Source organism: Poecilia formosa, unplaced genomic scaffold (assembly GCF_000485575.1).
Source record: "Poecilia formosa unplaced genomic scaffold, Poecilia_formosa-5.1.2 Scaffold370, whole genome shotgun sequence".
Taxonomy (NCBI): domain Eukaryota; kingdom Metazoa; phylum Chordata; class Actinopteri; order Cyprinodontiformes; family Poeciliidae; genus Poecilia; species Poecilia formosa.
The window spans coordinates 149,410-160,080 of NW_006800309.1; the positions used below are offsets into that span (position 1 = coordinate 149,410).

A 10,671-nucleotide genomic window follows, 5' to 3' on the forward strand; every position below is an offset into this window, starting at 1 on the left:
GATGTAAATAGACCATGACAGAGTGAAACACATAAGGTCCTTGTGATGACTGAGGAGCCGCCCTGCAGCATGTCTTCAAGAGAAACATTGAATGTCAGACAAAAACTCCTACGAGCCCAAACAGGCGAAGGTCAGGCACAAACCTGTTCATAATTTTGGACCTGATGCTCCTTCAGAAAGGCTGGCCAGTGATTCTGGATGGCATCAGACTTCAACAGCAGGGACTAAGTACACAGCCCTGGTGGACACCTGTGTTGAGGTGCGGTGTGGATTAGGCGTCATGTCCGATCCGTACCACCTGATGTCTGCCTGCCAAGGAGTTGGGATTAAGTTGAAACATTGAGATGCAGAACGGAAGAGGAAGAATTGATGTACAGACCCATTCAATAAATATGATCGAAAATCATTTCAGGAACCTTCTCACTGAGTGAAACACATTCTATAAATTACCTACGCACAGACGGATGTTTGAAAACCTGAGTTAATTATGATGATTTTCCACTTAGTTAATGAAAACACGACTTCTAAAATTAAAATATTACACCAATAAAAACATTTCTAGAAACAGAAATGTGGGTTTAATGAAGCACTTGCTTAAAGGCTGATATTTTCAAAAGTTACCTATAATTTGACAAATGAGCCTCATATAATTTGTTTCATATGACAATAAAAATTGAGCTAGTTTCAATGAACAAAGTTCACATATTTTTCTGACCAAAGTACCATAGTACAGGCTTTGAGACAAAAGCTATTTGCTCTTCTGCAGTTGTGTTTGTAATTTAAGCACACTGTAGGAAGCAGATACACAAGATGAAGACACAGAAGATGTTTCCAGGCTTTGACCTGTGTCCTCAACACACAATAGTGATCTTGCTTTTTCACTTTTGAGTTTACGTTATTTTAACAGTTTACCACTACCAATAACAAAGCGTGAAGTTTGTTGATTTAATTTGAAGCAGAGCGTTAGATTCACATTCCTAAGCACACAGTTTTGTGTCTGCGTCTCCACGACTTGCCCTCCTTTCCCCTTCCAAACATGTGCTTGTGAATAACTCACCACTGCTGGGTTCTTTAATGTGGGTGCAGCTGAGAAGGTTCAAACCAGGAAGCCAAAAGCCAAGCCCACATTAGGTATCTGCACTCTTTCTGCCCTGGTTCATTTTTTTTTTCTAAAGCAACAGAAGTGTCTCCCATTTGTTGCTAAGTTCCCAATTTGGCAAATTTACTGGCTTAGCCTGTGAACTGAGCTGCTTTCACTCAGAACCCACAAATGTCAAACAGACGCTAAAGCCCACACATAGATGCTCTGTGCAGAATTGCAAGCTTGAAGAGGAAAAACATGGAGGACTCCTGTTTGATTTATACAGGGATATAATACAGGTCCAGCTGCATGCTTGGTATATTCACGAGGAATGATACTGAACATGTACACAGAGCTGTTATTATTAATGACTTCACCATCTACAATGCCTCGCATAAATACCCCTTCAACTTTTCCACACAGTGTAATGTTGCAACCACAAGTCTTAATGCATTTAATTGCGGAGGAAGCTTTGGTTATCTTATTTAGCACAGTTCAATTTATAATCCAAAGACGGAAAGAGCAGACGTGGCCGTCGATCTAACATGCATATTAGAGGATCTGCAGAGATCTGCAGGGTCTATGTTGACAGGAGAACTATTGGTTGCAGTAAGAGCAACAACTTCATGTTGTTGCTCTTACTGCAAGAGCAACAACATGAAGTTGTTGCTCTTGCAACAACAACAGACCTTGTCTGTTAAACAGACCTAGTCAAAGTCTTGTTTTAAACCCAGTTGAGAATCTGTCACAAGACCTGCATGTCCAATCACAGTCCAATCTTACAGAGCTTGAGAAATTTGTAAACAAGAAATTTGCATGTATAAAATGCGCAATGTTCCAACTATGGCAAAAAAGGAAGAAATGGTTCTAAAAGGTTGAAAACCATGTAATATTTTCAACACCATTTCAGCACCAACGCCATTTTAAAAGAAAAACATCACATTATTTCATCACTGGTGACTGAATATGAAAACTATGCCATCTGCAACATCTAATTACAAGAAAAATAAACTGAAAATATTAACTTGTAGTACTATGATACTTATTCATGTATTAAGCTATTTGTGGAATTGTTACATTTTCAAATAGTTTTTTTACTTTCTCAATATATTGTTACATTGTTGACTCAAAACCTACATTACTGTCAAGGTACCTCACTATTACATTACTGATTCCAGAGACCTTCAATGCAACAATTTATTTTTATTGATGCTTCAGACAGAAAATTTTAACTTCCCACGCAGTTTGTCATAAGCAGTACCGGTCTGAGCTTTTAGTTTAAGTCAGTGATATGTATATATTAAAGACACAGACAAAGACAATGTTTTAAATACTTCTTTAGTTCTTGCTGCCTCAACTTGAAACAGATCAACTTTTAAATACCAAGAGAATGGGAAGGTTTCCCTAAGAAGTTATCAAAATAATACAAATAAAGACGCAGTTACAAGGCGTTTAAACAGGGGAAATGGTAACAACTGGACATCAGATATACATATAAAAGCAAGCAGACAAGGATGCTCACGTTAAAAAACAAACAAAAAAAAATACAGTGGAGGCTTTATGACTTGGTGATGAGCTTTTACTAACCAAGATGCTTTACTCAAAGTCAGACTAATAAATACAAGAAAGAGTCAAATCAAACAGATGATGGAAGAAGCTCTGCTTAACATGTAGCACATAATAAGTCGCATTTCACTGTTTTGAGAAGTCACTGTCCTCCGACGAGCCAAAGTCCAGCAGAAAACATTCCCATCGAGCCTCCAGCTTTCAGGTAGCACAACCGAAACGTTTTCATCGCTCACTGAGCCTTTTTCATCACTGGTAGTAAGACGACATTAAAGGCTGGAGCTGCAGAACCAGCTGTCACACAAAGTCACCTGCAGTCTGAAGGTTGAGAAACATGCATGTTATGTACAGAGTCCTCTGCCTCTTAGGGCCTCATCAGCTTGTGTTTTCTTTCTTTCTTTTTTTTTTAAATTTGATCAAACACAAGTGGAAAATCTTTTGAAAGCATTATTTTACAAAGTTCAACATACTGAGAAGAAACACAGTTCAAATTACAGAACAGTTAAATGTCGTCTTTAAATGATAAAGAGTTCATCTGATTTGAAGAGCAAACAATAAACCAAGCAATGAACGTTCTGACCCTTGTTGAAGCCATTTAAACCACATCTGCATGAAAAACCCTTTATTTCTTTTTTAAATTTCAACATATTCTCCAGATCTATGCAAATATTCCAAGCTAAAAGAGCTAAAAGGAGAATCGTACTCGTTTTGTTTTGTTCACTCTGTTCCCCACATAGCACAAAATTAGCAGCAGGACTGCATGTGAACCTGGGTTAATGTTACAGCGCCGAGCACTGCGGCAAACACAATGGAAACCTCTTTTTGCAGTGGTTGGTGCAGCTGCAGCACGCCGCACCGACGTCCTGGGAAAGTCGACCATCAAAGGGATCGTTGCACTCTTCTCTGCTTTTCATCTCAGTGGTCACAGTACGTAATCTTAAGGTGGAACCGCTCCTTTCTCAACAAACTAACAAACGTCTCACTGCTGATGAATAGTTTGTGAATCTACTGTGGTTGATTGTTGTGTCTACCTGTGTGTGTTTTTTTTAATTTTTTTATAGAACAGCTGTCTTATTTATTCCCAATTAAAAGGTAGTTTAATTTGTTTCTGGACATTAATACCGTGTTAAGTTTCTTTCCGGATAGTTTCGAATGTCTTAATTAGCAATCGCTGCTTATTAGGGCCGGTTCGCTTTCAAAGAATACCAAAATGTTCAAAAGCTATAATTCAAAAACCACAAAAAGAGCAGAGCCTGTTCGTGAGATGCCAGAGGAAGTGTAGTAGATGCCCCTCCCCCACATGTTGCTGCACGTTGCTGGTCAAAGTTGACCGTTTGGAAATATTTCAGGCCATGATGTGTAAAACTAAAGACCCATTGCTCATAATAAAGGTAGCACTGCTTTAGAAGTTCACACACAGCTCTGAACTACAATTAACACTTGAATACTACTGCTAAATTTAACATGTTTATTCCATATTTCTGTTTAAATCTGAGCAACAAAATAATTGATAAATGACTGTAATAATTATTGCTTAATATTATTGTAGCAGCAGCAAGAATAGTTGTGGCTTTTCTGTTGCAATTCGATCATGTCATTTTTTATTTATTTTTTTTTTACATTTTTGGCCCAATTATTAGCCGACTGTTGATTATTCCTCCATCTGATGCCTTGGTAACAACATCCAAGTACTTTTCAGCACAGTCTGCATGCGTTTTCCCTTGTTTTGGTTTGACCCGTTCCATCGCTGCAAGACAAGTTGCTGTATTCCTAATGATCCCCAATTCTCAATCATCACAGGAGGGGGAACTGTTCAAATCTGGGAACAAAACATTTTAAGAAAATTCTTCGTCCAACCCAAATTTCTTTCCGCTCTCCTACTCGTTTTGCTCTTCTAAAAGCTGACAGACAACAGGAAGCTTATTTTTGCCTGTTAAGATAATAACTGGATAACATACAGAGCTCAAAGGTTTTCCTTTAAGTTCAACATCCTTTCAGTAGGGCAACATGTTTTTAAAATTTTAGCTTGTGGAAAAACGCTTCCTCAACCTGAATAATATCCACTTAAATGTCCTCGTCGCAGCACAGAGTGACCTGGCTGTGCTGCTCGTCCTTCATTCGGCATGCTAAGCAACCTAAGCTAATCTACTTTTGCGCGTTTATTCACAAAGTCCTTTGTCGGAGCGAAGCGGTCCTCCGCTGTCCAAGCCGTCCTGTACAAAGTTCAGATGATTATGTGGAGTTTGACTATTTGCCACTAAGATGAGAGGATGCCGTTTTCATTTTAGATAAGTGCATGCGCATGACGTAGTCTCTGTACATACAGTTTGAGTGGGTCCTAAAGTATAAGTTAAGTGTGTGCATGTGTGGGTTACACAAAGTGTGTGTGTGTGTGTGTGTGTGTCTCAGTCAGTGACGCTGTGGGCTCAGGCGCTCCTCGGTGCCCTCTGTTGAGGCTTGCTCCTACTCTTCCGTCCCACGGCGCGTCCTCCCCCTCCCCCTCCTCCTCCTCCTCTTCCCCTTCCTCCGCCATGCTTGTGCTTCTCAGCCCTCTCCTTCTCCTTATGTGGCGGAACCATGAAGTCCCCGCGATGGTGCTGGCTGCGCGGCGGACGGTAACCCAGTGCCTTGCAGTGCTCGCCCAGGTTTCCGGGGTGAATCAGGGCCATCACGTCCTCGTACCAGGGCTGGGTTCCTGCGCTCTGATAGGACGAGCCGGCCAAGGAGGAGAGGACGCGATTGGCAGAGGGGCTCCAGACGGCGAGGCGGACGGTGACTGCGGTCCAGTGATAGCCGTGCTCCTCCACCTGGCAGTGGTAGACGCCGCCGTGAGAGAGCTCGGCTCGCCGAATCAGGACGCCGCGCTCTATCACCACCAGCTGGTCACCTGTCATTACCTGGATGGATGTTGACTCCATTAACATAATTCAGTTCAATTAAATTTTATTCTATTGTATCAACTCAGTTCAGTTGGTTTTAATTAATTATAATTTAGGCAAATTAATTTAATTAATATCATTTTAATTTCATCTTAATGGACTTAATTTAATTTCTATTCAACCTCAGCTTCATTTCATTAAAATTTTTTCAGCTGACTTAATTTCATTTTGATTCAATTGTTTGTTTTTTTTCACAATTTAATTCAACTCAAATTGATGGTTTAATAAGCTTATATATAAACAGCTTCAACTCCCAACAAAATGACAAGTCAATTATTGACCTCAATGTTTTAATGTGAACATCAGATGCTTTAACCTGTCAGATTTGACGGTGTTCGGGTAAAATGTGTCTACCTGGTTCAGTTCGGCGCTGTTCTCTCCAGCTTGTTTGTACCAGGTAACGGCAGCGTGTCTGGACCGAGGCAGACACTCCAGGTAGGTGCTGTTGCCCTCGGCAACCATCATGACCCTCTGCTCCGCCTCCACCTGCAGCCCAGCTGAATTAAACCAACAAAACACAGCAACTCATTAAACATGCCTCTGTTGCTGGTATAGATTCAGCTTTGGTCCGTTTCTGTGTTTATTTTGTCCCTTGAAGTTATTTGTTTACAAAGGATAGATTTTTTTTTTTTTTGTAAAGATGTGTAAAAAGCTTTAGTAGAAATATTAATCCTTTGCTCCAATAACATAATCTCACACTGAGGAACTTAAAAAACCCAACTTTTAATTATAGTAGATTTATTTTGTGAGAGTAATTTAGCCTGTTCAGAAATAGTTTTAACCAAATCATTAGTGCACAGCCTTTCATATCTCTAGCAATTTCTTTAAATCAAGTTCAGCTGAATCTTTTTATTAATTTATATTTTACTTTTCAAAGATTTTAATTACTTGTAATTAGTAATCTATGACTTCCTGTTTCCATCGGCTGAAAATATGACGCAGAAGCCCCGTTCTTCAAGCCCCAGCCAACTGACTGGACTAACACCTATCTTTGTATTGCCGTTTTGATAGATGTGGTTCAAACCATGTTGGTCTGCAAAGTATTCATGCATAATGAGCAGTTGGACGCTTCACACTTGGTGAAATCATTGGATTTGCTCCTCACCTCCCTGTCGGACGCACTGAGTTAGTGGATCCTCCTCCTCCCCTAAATGACGAGCATTTCTCCTGCAGACAAACAAATGTAAGGGTTAGTTACAGGGATGTACGCAGATAGACACTAGGTGGTGCTAGGCATGCTGCCCCTTTTCTCTCTTTAGAAAAAAGTGCCCTTTTGAAATGTGCGTGTGTGTTTTTGTACGTAGCATTCTGGATTACCAGTGCCCTCCATTTCTATAATTTTGTCAAACAACATAATTTCTTTCATTTTGGCCTTTTTTCCTCTTGAGCACCCTGCCCTCCAAAATGTCTGTGCACTCCACTGGTTAGTCGTTTCTGGCTCTACCAGAGAAAAGGCTCGGAGTGATGACATTGATTTGCAAATGCTGGTTACTATGTAAATTTTGTCCTGATGATGGCACTAGAGAGAAGGTCATATAGTGCTTCAGTCTGATAGAAGTAAATCAATCTGCTCATGCAATCACTGGGGGGAAAAGGTTAGATTATAATATCCCCAATAAACATGAAAAACACTGGTAGACGTTTTGTAAAAGGGGCCACAGTGTTATTCATCGGGAAAAAATGCCGAAAGCCTAAACAGAGAAATACGAGTTTAGAATTGATCAACTTTTAAACTATCAACAGATGTGCTTTTAATTTCATTTTAGATGACTGCCTGGAGATTGCATCTCCCACATTTAACTGAGGGGGAAGACATTTAGCTACACTGTAATCACGTTAGCTGTTGTTTGGATTTTTCAGAAAATGTGCTCTTTCTTTCTTCCCTACCGGCGCACGGTGGGCATATACGGACTGCAGGCATGTCCGTCCCAGGTGCAGTAGGGATCCCTGGCCAAGCAGCACTCTGCGCAGGCCTGGCCGTACAGCTCACACTGGTACAGGGCCAGCTGAGACACGCCCTCCCTGGAGCCCACAAACAGCCACTGTGGAAGACGAGTGAGGTGGCAGATAGAAACAGATTGAGGAGAAAACAGAGGAATGGAGGATCATTAAGGGAAACAGCAAAAAGAGGCAGAAATCCAGTTCAAATGATGAACAAAAAGACAATATTCATCTCATTTAATGATGAGCAACACACTGAACTCATGCTGCTTGTGCATAGGAGCAAAAAAATGTATTGACGCTTGTTTTTTTTATTTTTATAGACTAGATATCTAAATCTGTTGTTGAGAAAGCTGTGGGTTTGTCTTTTTCAAAGATCGCAGACTATTTTAACAAAGTAAGGTGAAAATATATGTGTGCGTGTGTGTGTGTGTGTGTGCACACAAGTCTGTGTGTACAGTGTGGTATCACTTCATTATGCCACTGACTGAGGTGAGGTAACCATAGCAACTGGTGATGAAGATGTCCTTGGAGACGCAAGGTGGAAAGATGAGTGATAAGTGTGACGCTGTGCATGCAGGGGTGTGTGTGTGTGTGTATGTGTGTGAGTGTGAGTCAGGGAGTTTATAAGTTTGGCAGCAACTTTCTGTCTCGTTCATTTTGTTACCTTTTTCTTTGACAACGCCATCGCTGTCACGGGTGATTTGTGCTGTGAATAGAGAGAAACATGCTTAGTGTCTAAAGAAGCAAATAGCAACACTAGAGATCAATATTAAACCGTTTTTATGAAACTCAAATCTAAGAAATGTAACAAAAAAAAAAAAGTAAACAAAATAACCTCCTAGAGGTAATGGGCCAGAAAACACTATGCAGACGTATCAAATCACAAGATTTATACATATATTTTTAAAAAAATCAGAAATTAAGCTGAAATATGCACATATTTTCATATTTTTTAAATATTTTATTGTACCTGAAAAACCTGCAGCTGCTCCAGAGTGACCTCCTGACTCTGACCGTGCTCTCTGGGCAGATGGATAGCCTTTAGCACAAGACCTGAATCTGAGGAAACAAAGAACAAATAACATTTAACATAAAAAACAGGACAAGGTTTAAAATGAGCCGGCCGCTCCCTCTGCTCTCTACCTGTGCCGATGAACAGGACGTCATACGTGCCATCCACAGCCTCCACCCGGTCCACCAGCAGCTTGCTGAACTTGTAGTGAACACCCACTCTCACCAGCAGTGGGCGCTCTCCCAGAGGCAGCACGTGTTCCTGAAACAAAGTTCATTACATTTACAAAACTGGTCATTTTAAATATAATGTGTTAAAATTGCCATTTTTCAGCCAGCTTTGTAAATCAGCCCAAAAAAATGATGGAAAATTCATGTCATCAAAGATGAGGTGGCGAAAGCCAATTTAATTTAACTTCTTTATCTTATTTAGACCAAAATAGAGAGGGGGGAAAAATGACTGGACCCTGCGTAAAACAGGGCAGAGTCTTATTACATTAAATTAGTTTAATTTAATAATGTTAAAGAGGACGGACCTGCAGCAGCGGGTGAGTCCTGCTGAAGAAAATCACGTCGTCAGGATATTCTCTGGTGGAGCTGTAGCTTCCATAAGTGCTGCTGGGACACTGTCAGTGAGAAACAGGAAAAACGCATCGTTATTTAAGCACTGCATTGGCCTCAAAACAACATGTAGACATTATTGCTTTTACTATGCAGCTCTTTTATTTGTGCAATAAGTGAAAGCTCAAATTTGAGCTGTCACTTGTCTCGCATGCTTGTTTTAATCAGTTTCAACTAAAATCATGCATCAAGTCAGACGGTTGGGAGTTGCAGCTTACAGTTCCTGGCCGTGGATAAGGCACTTTTCCTGTGAACTCGGCCCATTTGTACTGAGGCCCCTCTTTATGCAGAAAGTTGCCCTTAAAGGCTCGAACCACGTCCTCCATTCGATAGACGCACACCGCCGAACCGTTCAGGATGTCACTGAAAACAGAGCAGGAGAAGAGCTGTCAGGTAATCCTGTCCACTTGTTGTTATCCTTCCACCAGCAGCAAGAACAACAGCATCACTTCAGTCAGAAAGTGATGCAAGGCACTGGTAATAAAGTCTGCATATGCTCATCTTCTTATTTTGGACTTTTAATGATGCACTTGAACTGTTCCTTTACTGCACTGGCATTTATAACAACAGGAAATGAGTCAAGAAGTTTTAATGTATGGTCAGAATGGCACATAAATATGTACATAAATCAAAATAAATGTCCCTTAGTAAGTTGGACCTCTGCTAGTTGCTGACTGCAGCCATCCCTAAGCCTGCAGCACACATCTGGCTGGAGGTTGAATTATACTTCACAACACAGTTGAGAGCGCTCTTTCAAATTAATTGGATTCTGGAGCCTGTAAGTTCAGGCCATACATTTCCAGCACAGAAGGAGTCAGCGCTTTCCAGAAGCTAAATGTTAGCCTGACATGTCCATTCTGGAGCCAGATTTTATGTGTTTGGGATCACTGCCCTGCTGGAAAACGCAGCTGTGTCCAAGCTTCAGCCGTCTGCCCCAGCGGCGGTGTGTTTACTTGTGCTGGACCATGAAGCAATCAATGTGTGTAGTAATTGTGAGCTTCCACAAAAATATCTGGGAGGACATTTTCAGTTATGGATTGGGACTGATGGTTAGAAAATGACTAAAGGGGAAGGGAAAGAATTTCAAAGTTTTTAATCCTCCCGTCTTTGTCATAGGAAAGTACAACAGGAAGAAAAACCAACCCTCCACCATGCTTAACAATGAATACATCGCTCTGAAGTTCAAACGCCTCACCTAGACTCCTCTTCTTTCTCTGGGGGCAAACAGCTACATTTTGACATTTCACATTTATCTAGAAGAAATGTAACTAAAGCAGATAGGCAGCTGCTTGACTTCCAGTTGTTTTCTTTTTCTGGTCGGTGACATTTGAGTCCACAGAGATGTGAAACCTGCACCACTGAGAGCAATGCCTCTAAGCTTTGAGGCTGCTTTCAGTTCATGGGAGCCTTGTTGGTTTATGGATTGTTCTCTTTTCATCAGAGGATGACAGTTTGGGCCAAATGGTTGAAACTTGAATAAGGCAGGATGGCATATTATATTATTTTTAT

The 10,671-nt window shown here is 40.8% G+C and overlaps 1 protein-coding gene across 2 annotated transcripts in view; it reads right to left on the bottom strand.

The window, feature by feature from the left end:
• Nucleotides 1-2,402: 2,402 nt before the first annotated feature.
• Nucleotides 2,403-10,671, bottom strand: part of sema3h (sema domain, immunoglobulin domain (Ig), short basic domain, secreted, (semaphorin) 3H) — a 67,586-nt gene continuing 59,317 nt past the window's right edge. For both annotated transcript variants that reach the window (XM_016662373.1, XM_007575131.2), the window contains exons 10-18: nt 9,381-9,525; nt 9,078-9,167; nt 8,674-8,803; nt 8,501-8,589; nt 8,195-8,236; nt 7,474-7,628; nt 6,692-6,753; nt 5,941-6,083; nt 2,403-5,544 (exon numbers count right to left, since the gene is read on the bottom strand). In XM_016662373.1, coding sequence (XP_016517859.1) covers nt 5,074-5,544; nt 5,941-6,083; nt 6,692-6,753; nt 7,474-7,628; nt 8,195-8,236; nt 8,501-8,589; nt 8,674-8,803; nt 9,078-9,167; nt 9,381-9,525 — 1,327 coding nt within the window. In that variant the 3' untranslated portion in view covers nt 2,403-5,073. The remainder of the gene's footprint in view (nt 5,545-5,940; nt 6,084-6,691; nt 6,754-7,473; nt 7,629-8,194; nt 8,237-8,500; nt 8,590-8,673; nt 8,804-9,077; nt 9,168-9,380; nt 9,526-10,671) is intronic.